The sequence below is a fragment of the Haliotis rufescens genome, unplaced genomic scaffold, assembly GCF_023055435.1.
Source record: "Haliotis rufescens isolate VD_foot unplaced genomic scaffold, xgHalRufe1.0.p SCAF_77, whole genome shotgun sequence".
In the NCBI taxonomy this organism is placed as follows: Eukaryota; Metazoa; Mollusca; class Gastropoda; order Lepetellida; family Haliotidae; genus Haliotis; species Haliotis rufescens.
The window spans coordinates 897,202-919,861 of NW_025964369.1; the positions used below are offsets into that span (position 1 = coordinate 897,202).

General features: G+C 37.8%; 1 protein-coding gene and 1 long non-coding RNA gene across 2 annotated transcripts; both read right to left on the bottom strand.

Annotated features, from left to right (window-relative positions):
* Positions 1 to 493: 493 nt before the first annotated feature.
* On the bottom strand, positions 494 to 13,243 carry LOC124111637. The gene is made up of 17 exons (XM_046471393.2): positions 13,193 to 13,243; positions 12,789 to 12,824; positions 11,913 to 11,951; positions 10,977 to 11,021; positions 10,612 to 10,650; positions 10,288 to 10,326; positions 8,872 to 8,907; positions 8,597 to 8,623; positions 7,709 to 7,744; positions 7,342 to 7,395; positions 5,814 to 5,843; positions 4,689 to 4,724; positions 4,199 to 4,234; positions 2,290 to 2,331; positions 1,836 to 1,865; positions 1,267 to 1,290; positions 494 to 587 (listed from the first exon to the last, which is right to left on the bottom strand). The coding sequence occupies exons 1-17, from the start codon at positions 13,218 to 13,220 to the stop codon at positions 583 to 585; spliced, it is 582 nt and encodes a 193-aa protein (XP_046327349.2). The 5' UTR covers positions 13,221 to 13,243; the 3' UTR covers positions 494 to 582.
* Positions 13,244 to 17,886: 4,643 nt separating this feature from the next.
* Positions 17,887 to 21,246, bottom strand: LOC125376778. Its single transcript, XR_007219256.1, has 4 exons — positions 21,220 to 21,246; positions 19,828 to 19,869; positions 18,212 to 18,261; positions 17,887 to 17,934 (listed from the first exon to the last, which is right to left on the bottom strand). It is a non-coding gene; the product is annotated as an uncharacterized LOC125376778 (long non-coding RNA).
* Positions 21,247 to 22,660: the final 1,414 nt, after the last annotated feature.

The following is a 22,660-nucleotide window of genomic DNA, read 5'->3' on the forward strand; positions in this document are numbered from 1 at the left end:
TGTATGACCACTGTATGACCACTCTATAACCACTCTATGACCACTGTATGACCACTGAATTGCCACTCTATGACCAGTCTATGGCCACTGTATGACCACTCTATGACCACTGTATGTCGGATGAACAAGTTTCCGATTAACGGGACTTGTCTCTGACCTGCCAGGTAGCATGAATATAGTTTGATTGGTGGATCTGTGAGTGTAATGATTTTTTCGATGATGAATATCGTTTGTCCCACTATGTTTTTTGAGTGAGTGAGGAGTGAGTGAGAGTATTTGAGTGTGAGAGTATCGCTTTGCGCCACTGTTACCAATATTCAAGCTTTATCATGGAGTGGGACACCAGAAAGGGTCTTCACATTTGTAGTTATGTGTGGAAACGAACCCTGGTCTTCGGCATGACGAGTGAACGCTTTAACCACTCGGTGAACCAATGTCCCCTATGTTTTTGAAAGTATTTAAGTTTCAATGAAATCACAACAAAGGCGTTTTCCGTTTGTGTCCTTAGGACCTTTACTACTGTCAGTTTACAAGGACACTTCCAATGGCATCACGAGGTAACTATCGTGTCCAGCTGATCATTTATCCTGAAAAAGAGCAAATCAAATGTAGCGTTCCATTAATAATATGGTTCCGATCAAATTGTAATTAAGTTGTGAGTGGCGTATGCTACAAATAGAGGGTTTCAAAGATGGATTTTGAGGAATCAGTTCGTAAAATTGTCATTATTATTTTGTCTTCATCGTCCTATAAAATTGTATTTCATCAGACATACGAGACTGCGTTTTAAACTTTCAAAAAACATATTCTGCCCTAAATAATACGACAATCTTTGAGGTAAATTTGTGTTCTTTAATATATGCCATTCTTTCTCTCAATCAGTGAAACAACCATCAAATGAAGTGTTTGTTGTTTAACACCACACTCAGCAATATTCCAGCTATGTCACGGGGATCTGTATATAAACGAGTCTGGACCAAACAATCCAGTGAATGATATCATGAACATCGATCCACGCAATTTGGATACGATGACATGCATCAACCAAGTCAACGAGCCTGACCACCCGATCCCATTAGTCGCCTTTTACGATAGTCATGAGTTGCTGAGGACCTATTCTACCCTGGATCTTCACGGGTCACCTGTCTATGAAGGTGTATACAGTTGGACAGCAATACCACTTTGAAAAATTCCTGGGTTAATCACTGCTTAGAAGATTCGGTAGCTTCAAAATAATGTTTTAATATTTGTTGTATGTGTACGTACCTTGAAAATCGTTTGCACCAAAAACTGAAACAAGAAATAAGGAACAATAATTGAAAAGTGTTTCTTATTTAAACATGAATGTTTTGATGTTTTTGTTTATTATGAACCATCGAGGCGAGATAAGTCCCAATTGTTGCCTATAATTAAGTCACCTTTTCTGATATGGCATATGTAACTGCAGGGAAGTCTCAAGACCTCTTAAACCCCTTTTTAAAAGCATTCTTAGCTACGATCGTGATCTAACTTTAGCATTTCACTGCGTTTGAGAGCGTATTGTAGGCCTTCTGTTTGGAGAATGTACGTTTAGGTTTAAGACAACAAAACCATGCGCTTCTACTTAACAAGTGAGTTAGGGAGTGAGTATGGTTTTACGCCGCTTTTAGCAATATTCCAGCAATATCACGGAGGTGGACACCAGAAATGGGCTTCACACATTGTACCCAAGATCCGGAATCGAACCCGGGTCTTCGGTGTGACGAGTGAACGCTTCATCCACTAGTCTACCCGACCGCCCCTACTTTAGAGAGAGCTATGTGTGATAATAAACCTAAAACTATGTTCGGTCGTACCTGTTATTAGTCCTTTGATTATTCCTTGATCTGAAAGAGAGAACTATTGATAGAAACCAATCTGATGTGGGTAATGCTAGAATCAGAAGTTCCACTTTAATAAATCCAGCACTTGGGATGGTCATGTTGTCAGAGTAACACACACATCCCTGATGACCCATTTTAAATATATGAATGATATGTACACTTAACATGAGCAGCACAATGTTCGCTACATTCGTTTGATTCCCCTGATGACAGAATATGTCTCACCAACACAACGTCCAGTGTTCATGTATAAAGTCGCTTTATTACAAAAAAAACCATACATGTACATTTAAAAGGCGACAATTATAACAGTGTAGAACTAATTTTTAGCACCTTATCCTTTGGACGCTTAACGTTCTGTTATTTAAACGTTGAGCACAAACCTAAAATATAAGAACCAGATTCTAATTAACTTGTGTATACTCACACAAATGATCTTCGTAGACTTTAGCACCTCCTGCTACAAGAACTGGATACACAAATGAATCAATTAAATTTTTCTCATTACATCATGCAACTCGCTAATTCAAATGCAAATATTACATGGACATATATGTACATAGAAGGACGAGAATTGATGGAAGTCAACTTCTTTATTATGAGGAACACAACGTTTCGGAGTATATGCTTACTCCTTCAACAGGTGGATGGATGCTATGAGACAGAGAGCATATATATGTACATGTAAGAACCACAACAAGGGATTTTAACAAGGGAAGTAAAAAATTTATGCCGCTGGTCCATGATTAGCAATATACAATGGAATCTAACACGTCACAGTAATTAGCGCTGATAGGTATGGACAACTTGAAGCCAAGAATTAAATTATCACTGATTGATAATTAGCAATGGACAATGGGCAAACGGGAGGCCTTGGTAATTGTCACTGATAGGTTAATGAATAGAAATAGCAATGGGAAAATGGAAGCCTGGTCGGTAATTGACATTGACAAAGATCAACGCAATAAGTCCCAGGCACTAGGCAGGTGGTTTCCCTGATCACGGTCCATGGCTGGCTGGTGTCTTCTGATGTCAATGGGGGCGGTCGGGTAGCCTAGTGGTTAAAGCGTTAGCTCGTAAGGCCGAAAACGCGGGTTCGATTCCCGACATGGGTACAATGTGTGAAGCCCATGTCGGGTGTCCCCCGCCGTGATATTGCTGGAATATTGCTAAAAGCGGCGTAAAACCGAACTCACCCACACCTGATGTCAATGGCTGCTTGTAGTTTTCTTTGTTGCCAGTTGTTATTGGTTAACAGGACTTTGGTGGGTTCCCACATGCTGTTATGGTCTTGATTCTTGATGATGTCGGAAATAACGCATTTCAGGTCTTGTTTGTTGACAGAGGAATGATGTTCTTTGTGTTGAAGGTTTCGCTAATGTACCGGTGACCACAGTTAAAGGGGATCTGGTTTATACATCATCGATGGGCTGGGACTAATGCTGCATGTGTCTCTGCCATTGGCTAGTAGATTGGTCTTGATGGACTTGCCGCTAGAAAAGGTGACATCTATGTTGGCTTTGTTCTTGACGAGGCGGGAAATCTGATGAGTGACAGGGCCTTGGTAGGGTACGGTAATTCTGATTGGCAACGGGGCAGGTTTGGGTCAGGGATCGGAGTTCTTGAGGGCCCCGCGGATGGTTTTTTAAGACTATGTGGGCAGGGTAACTGTTGAGGGGAGTGAAAGTTTCCTTGAGATAGTCCAGTTCACTGGTGAGGGCATCAGGGTGGCAAATGGATTTGGCACTTCGGGTGAGGGTGGCTTGTTCTATCTTGGGGGTGGCAGGAGTTGTTGTGGATGTACCGGTCTCTGTGTGTAGGCTTAAGGTACACTGATCTTCTTTGTCCATCATCTGTGGTTTGGAGGGGCACGTCTAGGAATAGAAGGTGTTGATTGGTTTCAGTCTCCATGGTGAACTGGATTCTCTGGTGTTGGGCATTGTGATGTTATATGTACATGATGTATGTGCTCTCTTCCACATATCGTTCATTCACCCGATGAAGGAGTAACCATATGCTCCGAAATGATTTTTCCTCATAACATAGAAGTTGACATCCATTAATTCTCTTCCTTTTGTGTATCACTTGTAAATGCCTTTCAGAGACTTGTACACATAGTATTACAGTTACACTTATGACCATAGAAGTTACATGTGTCCAATACCATGTATTCATGTACAATGTACATGCACGATACTTAAGTCAAGGTCTGATATGCATCACATACAGTTACACTTTTGCCAATATAAGTTACATGTGTCCAGTACCAAAATAAACAACATACACATTGTCGTCACATGTCATACGATGGAACTGACTTGTCTAAATGTACGTACCATTTGCGAGTCGTTTGGTATCAAAGGCTTTAATAACTGAAATAGAATAAAGGTGTAAATCCCTACAATTCCCTTTTCTTAGTTCCATTATATGTTTTATTGTTACCGACACCTCATTAAGAAGCACCACATGTAGCATAATACTTTCCCAAGGTATGTGTAAGTGAAGTGTGTGAAGGTGGGGAACTGTATTAGGGATACGTTGTCAAATATTTTATACATCCTTGAGAGCTTCAGCGTCAGGTCCCAGATTCAGGTTTATTAAATCACTAACGAGTTCAGCTGTATCATCTCTTGAGTTTAAATTATAGGAGACATTTTCTCAAACCTCCTAATATAACTTTATGTTGATAATCGACAAAACAAACAAGTGTAAATATTCAGTTTAACACGAAAAATGGCCGTACATTCTGTACAAATTGTGCGTTCACGTCATCGGCAGAATAGCGTCATGGAAGTGTTTTGTTTTTTTATGGTATTTAATACTTACGTGTAATCCGGACCTCGGGTGCCAAGCCTCGAAGCACTGTAACCATAAAAATACAGTAATGATATTCAAATGAATTATTAATTTCAATGTGAATTCAGCATACTCTAATTAGCATTGAATTGGTCTTGCTTGAGCAGAACACTGTCTTGTCTCTTTGACAATGCAATGTATACAAAATGGGCTAGAATCTTAAAATATAATTTTCAATCACTTAAACTTGACATACTGCCTTCATAGTTTATAGTTATAACCAGTGTCCTCTTTAGAAGCGAGACGAATGGATGGTGTCACATATGATCAAAAGCATTTGATCAAATGTGATTTTCAGTACAGTTACACTCTTCAAAAAAAGAAACGCACAGTTATATGACACATATGACACATACATACTTAAGTTTGTGTTCATATTTATATAAGTGAAATAAGATTAATGTTGTTTAAGACGAAAGTCGAACCGCATCATGGTGACCTGTTCACACTGGCAAATGAGTGAGTGGGTGAGTGGGTTTGTTGGTGGGTTGGTTGGTTGATTGGTCAGTTAGTTGTTTAACGCCGCACTCAGCAATATTCCAGCTATATGACGGCGGTCTGTGAATAATCTGTGCATCATGATGTCTACAGTAACACATCTGGGTTATAAACAAATGTTGCAAGTTGATACGATCCTAGGAGTGAGGTGAATATCGTAGCATTGACCCACATGGTCTTTTCTGAAAATATTCATTGTGACGGTTTATAATTTCAAAATTATTCAAACTGTCCCTATTTATATATATATTGCAGACTTCTGATCTCATGGTCATATCAACATTCCATGTGTGTAACCATCAACCAAGTTATTAACGACCCGTGGAGATCCGGGCTAGAATAGGCCTACAACAACCAATGCTTGCCGTAAAAGGCGACTGCGCTTGTCGTAAGAGGCGACTAACGGGATCGGGTGGTCAGGCTCGCAGACTTGGTTGATGCATGTCATCGATCCCAATTGCCTATTGCGTGGATCGATGCCCATGAATTCAATCACTGGATTGTCTCGTCCAGACTCTATTATATACAGACTGCCGTCATAAAGCTGTAATATTGCCTAGAGCGGGTTTAAACAACAAACAAACAAACAAAACTTACCATCCAAGATTTTCTGGTTTTCTTTTAGACCTGAAGGGGTATAGAAGGTATACATACTACCACAATAGATAATAAGCGTGCTCTCAGAGAACAGAAATAACAAAATATAAATCTATGTAAAAAGGGTTGAGAGAACTTTTCTTTCAGGCGAATCTACAGAACAGATATGTGCAAATATTCACTATTTAAATATATAAAGGACGTGAAGGTCATCATCAGAATAATGCTATGTTTTACATACGTAAGTTATAATTTAATGTTATTCAAAACTACAGTCACACTATCTATTGGCGACTTGTAAATACTCGAATAAGGGCCAAGCTAATAAGTCGTTGGTGTCTGGAAGAACTCCCACTGGGCACGTTGACACCCAATCAGCTACTAAAGTAAAACAGGGTTATCTCTAGGAAACACTTTTAATTCGCCCAGTTCCAAATTTATCAGTCATGTACACTAAGTGCATCCCCAGGTGTTCTACCTTAATGATACTAACAGTAACATATTTACCTTTAATACGGTGACAACTATAACGATACTAGCAATGGACCACACATCACACTTTATATGGAAAGCGTCACTAAATGGATGAAGGAATTGGGCGTTAGCGCCACCATCAACCGAAAGGATGAATAGTGGCACCACAACATGCTGTGAACATTGGCTACTCATTAGATACTGAATTGGCATAGTCGCTTCCAACAAATATCCAGTCACAACCCAAGGCAGGAAACACCGAATGATCTACTGATGGCAAACAAAAGCAGAAAATATAGATCAAAGAGATTTCATTGTCAGTCAGATGAAGCTATCTATTTTGCCTTACTACAGTTTTCTATGTTTCCAGACTACCCACATAGATAATTATTTAAATGCTATATTTGACTGACTGATCTATTGTCTATTGCACACCAATGTCGATAAACTGGCGTACAATCATGGATATGTTGTACGTTAAGGTCATTAGTTTGGTTGTCAATAATTCTATCTTCAAAATGAATAAAGAAAATGCGTGTTAGTTCCACCAGCCAACAAAATGATAAATACTGTCATAAGTTGTTACCATGCTGTTTGAACATTGGCTGCTTCGATAACTGCTTACATTCCATTCGCTTCAATACGACAACATGGGCAACACGGAATGTGATGGCTAACGAAAGCAGAAAGACCTAGAGATTACAATGTAAATTAGATGAAGCTTTCTGGTTTGCCTCACTATAATTTATCACTACTGACAGGGGTCTATGAAATGCTAACATCACAGATAATTATGTTAATACTCTATTTGACTGACACGTCTATTATCTAAGTCGCATGTGTATCATTTAAATAATCAAACATTTAATGACTTTTATTACCAGACACACACCAATTGAGACGCTTTAAATTTGTAATAGATGGTTCAGCATGATCAAAATACCTTGATTCTAAACCTCAGTTTTTTTCTTTTGCTATTCATTAAAACAACTGTTACATGAAACTGATGAAAGTTATTGTGGGAAACAAAGGCAACACATCTATTAATACATACCATTTGGTTCCAAAGCGGTAACACCAGGTTTAACAGGTAAGTCAAGTGAAATTACTGTAAAATAAGGAATAAATACAGGGCGTCATTAACATGACTGAAAAGTTGATGCAGTGGATGTTAAATTATAAGTCGATTCATGTATTTGGTTACAATTTGATGTCTGTGGTGGGCATATACGTATCTTGTAAGCTTGCACCTTTCAGAGTCTTCAAAGTCCAAAGATTTCCTGAACTATGACAATATGTACGTATTGAAACTACTCAGACGTTCGCGAATTGATTAGAACACAAAGAGTACAATTTGGATTGAATTCAGGAATGAGATATCATCGGATTAAATTATCATAGATGTGTTTTAGGTAACATACATGTTTTGCGATCCTCGGCCCTCACGTCTTGAAGATCTGTAACAGTTAAAACACACCAAAAGAATTACACACATTAAGTCACTCTGTATTGACACTTTTGAAGTGAACTAGAATCGAGTGAAAATAATGTTTTACCTCACCAAATACAGTGCAGGTTGTGCACAATCCCCTTATTTTGACAAAATCGTATTTCAAAAATGTTTTAATTGGAAGATTTGTTTGTTGTTTAACGCTGCACTCAGCAATATTCCAGCTATATGACGGCAGTCTGTAAATAATCGAGTCTGGACCAGACAATCCAGTGGTTGACATGAGGATCGATTCACGCAATGGGGATCGATGACATGCTTCAACCAAGTCAGCTAGTCAGATCACCCGATCCCATTAGTCGCCTCCTGTGACAAGCATAGTCGCCTCTTACGGCAAGCACAGGTCGCTGAAGACCAATTCTACCCTGGATCTTCACGGGTCCATCTGCATTACATATCCTGTTACAGATCGATACGACATCAGCTTAAGGAAAAAGTGTACTAAAGTCTTTGACAAAGAGGATGATGTAGATGTTGCATGTGTAAAACATTTGGTAATGAGTGACACTTGAAATAGTCATCAATCTTCTTGAAGCATAATGGGAATAGATCTCGTGTCTCTGCTCGATGAGATTTAACCACGAGGCCAACACTCATGTTGTCGCATCCTCGCACACAATGTTGAAACCCTTGATTGTATTTTATTAACTATCTCTTTTGTGTGTTTTTTTTTAAATCGTCACGTTTCTGTTTGACTTCACATTCTGTATGTTTTAAACAAACAAGTAAACAGAGAATAAAACCTTCACTGAAGATGTTGAAACATTTAATTAACACATACTTCTTTATTAATACCTACATTCCACACAGAACCTGCTTGTCATCGCTGGAATAGAAAGAACAAAACTTTGGAAATATGTATCAATAAGTATTGTTTAAGAACAAGGTACAGATTTATGCCAATGAGTGTTATTTGGAAGTGTTACTTTTATGATTGTTGTACAGATGTATAACAATGAGTGCTATTTGCAAGTATCACTTTTATTGATGGTGACACCTGGTTTCAAGTACACACACTTGCAAACATCATGCAAATTACTTGTGCTTAAATATGTGTAGTTTGCCAGTACATACCTTTCACAAAATAAGAATCGTCATACACTCCAAGGACTGAAACGTACAACAAAATCGAATTATTGTCTTCATTCCTTTGCGAATTTTACACGTGTGCTGATTATATAATTGGATGTTTTTTGTTGTGAAGATGTGAAGGATGAAGGATTGGTATGAAGGACAAGACAATAAAAGCAACTGTGATTTACCTCATCCATTGAAGACAGAACAGATGAGGTGGACTGAGGTTTAAGGTCGCGTCCAAGATTATTGCACTTATGTGAATACACGTGTATCTGTGGCTGCTTGTATTTGTCCAGACTGATTTATAGTGCTAGCCCATTCAGACACCGTGCCACAGTTTAACATGAATACCCCACACAGACACAGTGTACTGACTCCGAGCCGACCAGTCCTGGTCTTATCCCCGCAATGCCGAGCGTCAGACAGGGTAACAACAAGTACCAACGATTGACGTCTTTTGGTATGACGCGGCCGGGGATCGAACCCCCGGATCTTCCGCTTTCCGGGTGGACGCTTTACCACTAGACCACGGAGGCGGTTCGAAGACAGAACAGACTCCAACTGATGACATATGTCGTTAACAATACAATGGCACTTTATGCCGCTTATAACTTCTTCTTTTTTCTATTTTCACTGTCGTTTGTGAATAGGTAGACATCTAAGCGATGCACGGCATAAACCGAATCATACTTCAAACACGTCAAAGAATACACGTATTAAATTTAATACCCCACAACCTTTAGAATTAAAGAATATGTTCCACAGAGCTGCTCATAGACTTAGGGACCCGTGAAGATCCAGGTTACAATACATCTTCACCAACCCATGCTTGCCGTAAATAAACGTCCATGCTTATCGTAATAGGCTACTAACGGGATAGGGTAGTAAGGCTCGCTGTCTCGGGTGGACCCGTGAAGATCCGGGGTAGAAAAGGTCTTCAGCAACCCATGCTGGCCGTAAAAGGTGACTCTGCTTATCGTAATAGGCTACTAACGGGGTAGGGTAGTAAGGCTCGCTGTCTTGGTTGATGCATGTCACTGTATCCCAATTGCGTGGATCGAGCCTCATGATATCAATCACAGGATTGTCTGGTCCAGACTCGATTATTTCATACCGCCGTCATATAACTGTAATAGTGCTGAGTGCGGCGTTAAACAACAAACAAACAAACATAGACTTAGGGCTGTCGTTGCGCTACGATCGCCTTCTGGAACGGGACCCTGGTCCACAAAGTTTACAATCACATCACAATATCCTATGACGTCGAACAATGCCATCTGACGTCAGCCTGGCAACCGGGTTGCTAGAGTCATCGAGTGTGCATAATGTCCCCTTAGTGACCTACACGCAATGTCATTGTTAAACGGATGATCTCTTCACGGGCGAGTAATAAAAAAGGTTTAAATTACTTACATTGAATGATCTCATCGACTCTATAGTCCAAAAACGCGCCTGAAAATGAGAAGTGACAATGACAGTGAATAGAGATACTTGATTTCAAAGAATTGGCATTTTTCTTCATCTGCGTTTATTGAAAGGTCTCTTATTTCACACAACTATGTGTTCTGTAGCTATTGGTTATTATATCAGTTCTCAACAACAATAGAATAATTCAACGATTGACGTTTAAGAAAAGACACGTATTTCTAAAACAGGGGGTCCATTAATGTTGTTATTATCACCGAAACAAGCATGGGTGTGAGCATTACACATCTAGTGTACATCTCTAGTACATACTTTCAACTGCGTGACGGCCATTGGTTTTAAGTGCTGGTACTGAAAAAAATACATTTCTTTGGTTAATTGAGGGCTTGTTATTTTTTTATATGCATAGTAGAATAACAGAGGACACAATTATACAGTTTTCTCATTACAACATCACTGTACCTGTATGTATATTTCATGTAAATTTCCAATTTCTAACTGTAATTGAAATTAAATTTCATGTCTATTAAACATGTAAGTTAAACATATGAATTATTTCACATAGTCAACATAGTAAAGGAGGAATCAGTGCATCAACTATTTTGGCTAAGTGATTACCAATATATGCATAGCGGAAAAAAGTAAATACATTTATATTTATGAACTCTCCTGCTTACCTGATTCCAAAAAAGGTAGAGTGTCCTTGCCTATGTAATCGAGCGCTGCATATATAATATAGGCATGTCATTCAATAAACATGTTTCAAATATATAAATGTTTATAATTAGTAATATCAAAGCACAATGGTTGCAATATTGATTGCAACCGATACACTATATGAAATGCAAAGCAGTGAAACGTCAAAAGAATATACTCATTGTATGACAATAGATGCTTATAATTAACTTTGATCCTAAATTGGTTATGATTACATACATAAATATGTCATTAGCTATTACAAAGTCACATCTTAAAGGTGAATCTATCGTTGTGTTATTTTATGCACATCTTTGCTATGTTTGAGTTCTTAAAATTCATCAACTTTTAATATTCACAGCCAGTCAGACAGCAAACAAGAAGGTGGGATTTCTTTTTTGGGTGAAACAATGGAAAAATACACCAATGTTTGTCAATGAAAGTTTTGATTTATGTGGCAAAACCATTTCCGAAGAAATCAAACACAAATACAACATTGTGTCACTCAGACTCGGTTGTTCTAGGAACCAAACGCGCAAAGACACTTTATTATTAATCTGATAATCAAGTAAGCAACAGCATTGATCACGCAACGTTTGCAACGTGCTGAAAGAGGGCACTCGTCAGTATACTGTTCCCCAAATGTTGCATGTTTTTCAATCTGTCGTCAGCAGACTGTGGATCCGATAGCAACAGAGATAGTATGTTGATCGAGGATCGACGATCGATGATCGACGCGGCTCTGGACTCCCAAGGGCAACAACTCGAGCCTACTACAGAATAGTTAGAACGATGTTATTAGGAAATCCTAACAATAATGATCATAACTACATGTGCTGTGAAGAATTACTAGTCCTGATCAATATTGAACTTATAACTATAACGTATATTTTAAATATTATTAAGTTTGTACATACGATCATATGTCACTCCACCAATTGTATCGGCACCGAGAACTGAAATAAATTTGTTAAGTACTGTTAAATGAAATATTCCATGCTGGTGTCACTATTGGTCAAATATATTACAAGTCGTGACCAGGACATTGTGAAGAGAATGAAAAGATAACCACACCATATTATCGATATATAGCAATGTTACTTGTATATTTGATGTCACTGAAACCAAATGCACAGCAAGAGGTTACAAATGTTGCATTTGCACTATTCAATGCCACGTGAAACACTGACAACATATAGTCATCTTATACTTTTTTTATAGTCGTATTTCATAGTGATCTCTGCAACAAATATTCTGACAAATACACGATAATATATTTCAAACATGTGTACAACAAAGCTTTTATACTTGAAATGTTGGATGTAATTAGTAATTAGTTAACTGTTCAATAGGAAAACATTCAGTTAAGTGTGTTCATCATTGCATTTAAAGAATATTCGATGAAAACCTGTTATATAGACGTATCAAGAACAATATGCATCCATGGGTATTCTGAGCAGCGTTGTATCCGGTTTTGATCTGCTTCTACAATGATCTATCGGACCTACACGTCATATTAACGTCTTTGTTCAAATAATTGTTGGTTGGTTGGTTTCTTGTTTTACGCCGAACTCAACAATATTCCAGCTAAATGACGGCGGTCTGTAAATAATCGAGTCTGGACCAGACAACCCAGTGATTGATATCATGAGCATCCACGCAATTGGGATCGATGACATGCATCAACCAAGTCAGCAAGCATGACCACCCAATCCCGTTAGTCGCCTTTTACGACAAGCATAGTCACCTTTTAATATCAAATATCAAATATCAAATAATGAGTTTGTACATACGGTCTGAATTCACATCTGCACCCACAACGCCGAGAACTGAAATAAATTTGTTAAGTACTGTTGAATGAAATATGCCTTGCTGATGTCACTATTGGTCTAATATATCATCAGTCGTGACCAGCACGTATCAAGAACAATATGCATCCATGGTTGATCTGAGCTGCGTTGTTTCCGGTTTTGATCTGCTTCTAATGATCTATTGGACCTAAACATCCATCATATTATCGTCTCTTCTGTTTGGTTTGGACGTAGTAAACTTTGACAGGTATGCACATGTAAGTACCATTATCATAATGTTTAGTATAAATGCCTTCACTGTTGATGACCGCAGTACAGTCCGCACCTGTAGTATGACTATGCAGAGAACTCATATGCAATAAAGCGAAATAAAAATAACAACTTACCAAGAACTAAGAGGACCAGTGATTCCATGACAGCGTGCTTCAAGTGGAAGATCACAATGAAGATTTGGGTTGCAGGGAATATTCATCGACTTAAATACGCAACCAATTAGAACAGACATTCATTTCATCAAAAAATGATAACATTTCTGTATTTTACGATTCTAATTTGTAGGCTAGAAATAGAAAATGAAATATCAGGTTGCTTTTGTCATGTTTAATCGTACACAGCTTTATGGAAATGCGTTCAGGGTACAGCCCATATCAAATGATAACATTTTAATACCAAGAACAAATCAAATGTATATCATGCTTATTGTAAAACCAAATGACAAGTCAATATAAACTGTCCAACAAAAGTAAGGTCTGTAGCTTTCAACCGAATCATTTTGAGATGTTTTGAATATCACAAAACGAAACAGACGTTTTTCACAGGAACAGAGAAGGAAAACGTTGAATTAATAGCGTTATTTATTGCGTTTATATCGAGTCATGGTATGAATGTATGGTTTGTTCAAAACAATGTGTCGTAAACATGCCTAAACACCCGGGACAAATTCCACAGCTGTTCAACTTCTCAAGAAAGGGCGATGAAATGTCCCAGGTCATCAATATTAACTCAATATAAAAACTCGATATTAAGACAAAAAAACGTTCTTGTGACACTTCATCAGTAAAATGGTACGTGTAGACTTATTTTCATGTAGCATTTTAACGAAAATTATTTTAGGAAATATTACTATCACCAATGCTTTTCCTTTTAAGGGGAGTGCATAATCGAAACTGCCGCACCCACGTGCACTGCATCAGGTAAGTAGATAGTCATAATTAGTGAATTTAATAAACTATTCGGACGCTAGAAAACACATGATGAATATTCCTTACCATATTTGCAGAGACACTAGAGTTTGACAAGTTTATCATTAGCTACAACTTTCTATTTCTAATCCACTAGGTCGCACCCAGAATGTATTAAAACATTTATAACAAGTAATAATCAGTGAATTTAATCAAATATTAGGGCGCGAGAAAACACATGATGAATATTTTACATATTTGCATGGACACTATTTCTTATTCAACAGTTCCACCCAGAATGTATAAACAATATTTATTCTTGACCATATTTTCATAGACACTTAAGTTTACAAGGTAGACACAATTTTATAGATAACAAATATTTTAATACTGTAAAAAGCGACGTTTCGGTATAGATCCTTATACCTTATATCGTTGACAAGCAAGACTGAATAAGGGACATTGTACGGAATATAGATAGTAGGTGGAGGATTAACAGTAGAGGATTAACAGTAACAACAATTGCATACATGAGTGGGATAACATGAGTAAGTGATGACAAGAGAAGAATAATACTGTCACAACACGATGGACAGAGAACACATAGGTGGAAGCCGATGGGACATGAAGCCAAATAAACAAGATAAGCCAGGACAGGATCGGTGATTATTGCTTAATTTAGGTTTGACAAGTTTATCATTAACAACACATTTCTATTTCTTATCCAATAGGTTGCACCCAGAATGTATTAAAACATTTATACCAATTAATAATTAGTGAATTTAATAAACTATTCGGGCAATATTTCAGCAATAAACTAATAGGGCGCGAGAAAACACATGATAAATATAATTAAAATATTTGCATAGACACTATTTCTAATCCAACAGGCCCCACCTAGAATGTATTAAAATAGTTATTCTTGACTCAATGGGATATGTGATATGCATTTGTTATTAAACTTAGATATAATTTAAAATGCTGGAGTATCTTCTCTGAACACGTGTTGCCACTTTGTTTGGGGGATCAGCGCCCCGACAACTTTCACTCAGCCTGGGTTTTACAGTCGATCTGAAGTAGCGATAAAAATAGGAGTAAATGGAAACCATATGTGTGTTTTAATACATTTATGGGTTAAACAGGTTATATTCAGTTTGATGAAATTACCGAGAGACAAACCAAACCCCGCTTATGCTATTGTTATCTTATCTAAGATCTGAAGGAGATTGTTCAAGATTTTCAGAGTATTTACAAAATTAAATAGTTCGTGACATTGCTTTCATGACACATTCAGCAATATTTGCATGACAGAGAGCTTAAATAATCGACTCCAGACCAGACAAACCACATCCTTATATTATGATCAACGTCCCACGCCGTCGGACAGGATCACACGCATTCAGCCAAGTCACCAATTCATTTGGTCCACCTTACGACATACATTGGTTAAATACTGGGGGACAATTAATGTCCTCCAGTTTGGTCATCCAAACCAGTTATGCTGGCGAATGTAACCAAGTTGATCTGAAGAACACGATTCATTTTTGAACTAGCGAAACATGATCTACATTATGAGGGCTGGTCAAAAAGTTCTAAACTGGACTAACTTTCAAGTGTTGTCTATAACAAAGTGAACTTGTCAATGTAGTACATTGTTTGAGTATTTCCTTGCAAGTGTAATATTGGTCCGTTGAGGGCGTTTGTTTATTAGCTTCTTCACCCTCCATGCTCGACTTTCCTCGCACCAAGTGACTTCCAAATGTTTCCTAAACTGAGAGGACACCTTCGTGGAAAGCGCGTTGACGACAACGATGATCTGAAAGCAGCCGCAAATGGTTTTTTTCAGGATGGCTTCAGAAAACGTCTTTCTGATCGGAACAGAATAGCTTCACTAACGACATAAGAAGTGTATTGAAAATGACGGTTGGTCTGTTGCTTAACGCCACACACATGAGCACTAAATGAGCCAATATTATCTCGCCATCTTCTGTACACATAACAAGAAGACAATATTCTGTATGTGTATAATAGTCGTTCCTATAATTCTTTGAAGAATTTATGTCTTTTCTTCGTGCAAGTTACTGGATTTCAATTATGTTAATTCAAATAGAATTGTGCAAAATAGCAAATACTATCAAAAAAACATATTGAGTTAAAAAGGTTCATTAACGATATTGAAAAGCAGGGAGATTATGTGGAAATTTTGTTTAAAAAAACGCTTTCACAATTGTTGGTTTTGTTTTTTATGCTTCGGACTTTTCGAACCTCGTATGAATCGGAAAGTGAGGTTGAGGTGGCTAAGATCGTCCTTTCACGCAGGTGGTGCAGTCGGATGTAGCGATCTTGGGTGGAGGTGCAGTGGTTACACCTGGCGAATCCTACGTGTTTCCCGGCTGATGGTTTGCATGTCCTTGTTGTGATCATTTTGATCCGGGACATTTGTCACTGACACTATAACACATTAACCTCTTCATTGTGCATCTCTTGGAGCCCTCATTTTGCTTGTATTGCCACAGATATCCGTATTGCGTTTCATTTTTTGAAGAGTATATAAATTTATATTGTTTACATATTTTGTCAAGGTATTGGCGTGACGTTCATATTTGCATTCAGCCTTCAGGTATTGCCAAGTCAAGTATAAAAGGTATTGGTACAAAAAGCTGAATTCTTTATACTTCTTACAGCGCTAAAAGGTCGTATTTACGCACGGCGCAAATCTGTGACACCACTTCTTATCCCATGCATTAATATCAAACCTGTGATTAGATGTTACATTAGAGATATCATAATGCCACGATGCTGCGTTGGCCATAGTAGATATACACATGCATAGTTATTGAAAGGTGAGGGTCCTCCATTCTCATTGATTAAAGAATCACGGTGAAGCATGTCCTGCTTGTCTGTCTTGGTTTTTCAATCAAAAGGGGGAAAAATTTGAAAATTTCCTCCAAAAAGGATCTTATTAATGACATTAGCTCTCATTACGTTAGTGTCGTTTTCTTAATGGAATAGTTTGATAAAGTTTTATGTACATACTTTTTAAAAATTTGGAGCTTATGCTTATTGACTATGATTATTATGATTGATAATGGCTGAGCCTTCATGGGGGGTGGTAGTAGTGTAGAGTTATTGTCCATGTCATTCAAAGAATATTTACCATTGTTTTTTTTACGGGTTTTTTAAGGGTTTTGTCGCTATTTTTTATTGATACCACTCTAAAATATCTTCATTCACACATGAGGTATTTCACACGGGTAACAATTATCATTTACACAGCAAAAGCAGAAACTATATTCGTTTATCTATTATTTCCTTGTTCTTTGATTAAATGTTATTTGTACATATCTGTTATGGTCTTGCAATAGGCATTCTTCTGAACGTAAAAAATGGCCTTATTCATTTCGAGATTGACTGTCATCACTGCGAATCTTGTGTTTTGATTCAACCTGAGCATACGCATTCTATACCCGTTGTGTGCATATAGTGTAGTTTACATAGCGTTAAATGTTGCTCTTATATCAGTACACGATATATAATGCGCAAGTCCTAACCCTACATATGCTTGTCGCAAGAGGTGACTAACGGGATCGGATGGTCAGGCTTGCTGACATGGTTGAAGCTTGTCATCGATCCAAAATCGGAAGATATACAGATCTACAGTATATACCGCTGACATACATGTACATCACACATAGAACCCATGACTCATGTCATCCGACCTTTAATATCAGATGTTCTATGTTTCCATATACCAAGGTATGGGAGTAGGAGACACTGTTTTAGTATTTGAATAGATATATGGGCTGAAAGCCTTCTGCAGCGACAAAAAAGCACAAGAGAAAACGTGTTTAGTTCAGGCCTTCAAGACATTTACTATTGTCAATTTCCAAGGACACTTCCAACGACATCACATCAGGCTACTCTTGTGTTCAGTTGGATCTTTTGTCCTGAAAAAGAGCAGACCAAATATCACATTCAAGACACGCCATGTGTAAGAGCATTGGATCACACACTTTGGATCACACATCAAACTTACTCGCAAATAGCCCAACAACTATCAACTGAAAATGCATACACTCAGAGATATAGAACGTTAAAGTGTGTGTAAATGCATTGGCAAATTAATATCTTTTTTTTTCAAGTACAAATTCGAAAAAAATAATTTAAATGGGAAGTCCAATGATACGTGTGAATAGGAAAGATGAATTTGCTTAGTCGTTGTACTTTGTATTTCCGCTGTTGTCTATTTCACGTTCATGCCCTTGGCTTTCGAACTGAAAGAGAAAAGACAATATTTAATTGTGATTGGGAGAAAGTTTGTTTGTTTGATTGTTTGTTGTTTAACGCTGCACACAGAAATATTCCAGCTACATGACAGTGGTCTGTACAAAATGAAGTCAGGACCAGGCAATTCAGAGATTGACATAATGAGCATCGATCTACGCAATAGAGATATGATTACATGCATCGATCATGCCTGCGAGCCTGAACACCCCATGCCGTTAGTCGTCTCTTACGACAAGCATGGGCTGCTGACCTATTCTCATCGGATCTTCATTTGTTGATTGGGAGAAAGACACAAGTGGTAATCGTATAGCATACGTCGTACAATGTTTTCCGTTGAGAGTCAAGGCTAATTTCCTTTGCATTATTATATGATTCCATTGAAGTTTCAAACATAGTCAAAAGCTTCATTAGCTCTAGAAGTAGCCGTGACAGTTTCGAATGACGATACTCTCCTGTAAAGTGCAAACCTAAAGGCTAGGCCTATCTATTGGGGATCTATACAGTCCTTTCTAGCTGCAGCTAGCACTTTTCTTGTATGAAGTCACAGTAAACACTGTGGGCATGGGTGGCCCAGTTGTCTTAAACGCCGCAATTTTCTATGTTGAGTTGCTTCCTGTGGGTCACCCTGATTATGTTTCTGTTTGTCAGCACAATATCATCATGTGGTAAACCCCTGGCACCTACATCTCAGGGTTTTCCTATCACAATAAACTGACACACGGTGATATAACAGGAATACTGTTAAAAGGGGCGTTAAACCAATCTCACTCACACACTTCATATGTGGCTATCACGATTTTGAAACATATGAGAAACACGTTTCATGTAGAGATGCACTACACACGAATAATTCTATATATCACTTTGTATATATGTTATATTATGTATATATATATTAATTAACGCATTGAAGGATCACTGTTCTATGTTAACATTGGTTTGGTTGGTTGGTTGTTAAAGCTGCACTCAGCAATATTCCATATAGCTGGAATAATACTGAGTGCAGCGTCAAACAACAAACAAACAAACAAACAAACAACCAACAAGCGTGAAGTCATGGCCGCCTGTGTCACTGCATATGGCGTCAACTGAGCATAACTTGAACGAGACTGGAAGACGTCTTCAGGCTACAAGACAGTCACATACACTTAGGAAATGGAAGCATTTTTGGTGCTGGAATGGTAAGGAATTCCCAAGCCTCCTTTCCAAGACTTGTCAACTCATTGAGAGGGAAATAAGCGGCTATCGCAGCTATCGGAGGCCACACACCCTGTTGATTGACACGACCAGCAATAGATCTTCAGCAACCTATGCGTGCCGTAAATGGCGACTATGCTTGGATGTTCAGGCTCGCTGACTTGTTTGATGAACGTCATCGTATCCCAATTAGCGTGGAGCAATGCTCTTGATGTCAATCACTGGATTGTCTGGTTATTAACAGACGGCGTCATATAGCTTCAATCACAGGAACATTCGAGATGCAGAAGTTTCAATGAAGTTTTGCCTATAACGATCGATACTTTGACATGTTACATATTGTAATAATACCATACCTCGCATTTCTATTATCTGTCGGAAGACGGGTCCTTGAAAGGCTGAAGAAAAGAATGAATGAGTGTTATCTAAATTTTAAACATTTTGTTCTGGTATGTGAATGGTATGGTTTAAGGCCGCTTTTAGCAATATCACGGCGGGGGACACCAGAAATGGGCTTCACACATTGTACCCATGTCGGGAATCGAACCCGGGTCTTCGGGGTGACGAGCGAACGCTTTAACTACTAGGCTACCTGACCGCCCCTGTTCTGGTATGTAAAATGTACAATACCATGTTAATCATACAAACTGATTCATATATAAAGTTAGTAAGTTGTGCACAATGATGTAATTATTTAAATCTTTAAAAAACAAACAGGTTAAATACTTGAACGGACTATACTGTCGTCAGAAGGTAACTGTTTGTGCTAAGGCTGCTGACGGTGAAGACCTCGTCAGCTCAATTGTTTCACACATAAGGCAATAGACTTATTGAATGCAAAATAAGAATCAGTTTAATGTCCTTTTTTCAGTGTTTAATTGTTATATACATGTACATATATTTGTTATACAGTCTTCATCGTTTCACACCATTTAATAATGTTATTGAACGGTTAAATGAATTTGTCTTCATGAGAGCTTTTTGACACCGTTAGTATGACATTTATCAAGCATGGAATGAAAATGAAATAAACATATATCAAAAAACATATATCGTATTTCAATGAATATCTTTGCGTAATTACTTCATGACAGTGAATTTTCCATAGCTCAGGAATTTCAAAAGTAAATTGAATGGAAACGACTGAAAATGCATGGTATTTATCAATTAAGGCTTCTATATAAAAAAACAAATGTACAGTGTGAATATTGCAGCATTTTGTAAGTTAGCAATCCAAAGGGCACTTAAATAAATCATGATATGGCTGAAATAATGTCGATGTGACTGTAAATCATCACTCACATCACACCACTTAAAATAATATACTTCTATTAGTTAATATATGGAAAAGATGATTTGTTGATTATACATCACATTAATGTCAGTATAGAGTTGGATCTAGACTGTTCACAATGTTTAATTTGCATCATCAGTGGAAAAGGCTTATAATTTGCCAGTATAGGATGTGTGTGAAGTTTCATGTTTGTATTCTCTGATGAATGATTGGACATTATTTCTCTACTTAGTGTTGTTAGTTACTCTAAACCTGATACTCAAAGAGGTCACGTGTAGTTGCCTTGTACATACTTGTTATTTTGTCAACGTACTCACCTGTCAATGAAATGAAATATTTTATGAAAATTATATAGTTGGACATCAATGCCCCCGTACCAAATCCATGGGATAATCAGGGTTTAAAACATTCCCTTGTTTCCAGATAATATTTTGATTGCTGCATGTGGACGTACCTTGTTTGTTGTCTTCACCAAAAACTGAAAGAAGTAATAAAGTAACAATACTGTATTAGTGTCTCTAATTAAAACATGGATGGATTTATCAATATATAACTAATTTGTTCAAAGACATTCCTCAATGACTATTGTCAGTATTGTCTCGCTGCCATCTTCTATACACATAACAACCAGACAATGTTCTGTATGTGTATAATAGTCATTCCTATAATTCATTGAGAAATTCATGTTAAGTTACTAGATTTCAAATAGGTCAATTCAAATAGAATTGTGCAAAATAGAAAATGTTATCAAAAAGTCATATTGAACAGTGTATCAAGTGACTGCCATAAAATCTTAATTAAGGTTATGCGTTTTGAAAGTGTTGAAATACAAATTCTTTTACACAAAATTATTTTTAACATAAAACTGATGTTTAATCTTAACTGGAGTCTTATGATTTTGCCTTTCCTCTATTATCAAGCTGACGATCTATGACAGTGAGTGAGTGAGTGAGTATGGTTTTGCGCCGCTTTTAGCAATATTCCAGCAATGTCACGGCGGGGAACACCGATAATGGGCTTCACACATTGTACCCATGTCGGGAATCGACCCCGTGTCTTCAAAGCAATGAGCGAACGCTTTAACCACTAGACTACCCGACCGCCCCCAATCTATGACAGGACCAAACATTGAAAAACACATGAAGTTCCTACTCTGTCTCGTCTTTACAACATTTTCAAATACTTCTTGTCCATCTTCTCTGCCTACCTACTTTCATTCTTTGCTGGTCCGGTCGGGTAGCCTAGTGGTTAAAGCGTTAGCTCGTCACGCCGAAGACTCTGGTTCGATTCCCGACGTGGGTACAATGTGTGAAGCCCATTTCCCTTTGTCCCCCACCCGGATATTGCTGGAATATTGCTAAAAGCGGCGTAAAACCAAACTCACTCACTCACTCACTCATTCGTTGCTAGTTCGTACCTGTTAACACTCCTTTGAATATTCCTGGTACTGAAAGAGAGAAATATTGTTGCCCATCAATCCGAATCAGAAGATTTTATAATCAGAGTCAAAGTCATGCTTCGGTTTATAATACCCCTTCATATGAAGAATAAGGAAGACTTTTAAACATATAACCTAAACTCATACATCCCTTAATTATGAGTTTCCTGGTTCTCATTATTACAGGTATATACCTCATCATACATTTGCAAACATGGGTATGACATGCAAACGTGACAGCACCATATGTTCGTCACATGAAAATGATTCCCCCGATGACGAAATGTGTCTCCAAAACATGACAGGTGTCAAGTTCTAATGTATGAAATTGTGTTCTTAGAAACAAACACAGGCATTGAAACGCTGCAAACATAACTGTGAAGGCCTCACTGATACCTCTCGCGAACCTTTATACATTGATGGGCATAAATTGATAGTGTTCTGTTATTTTAGGAGT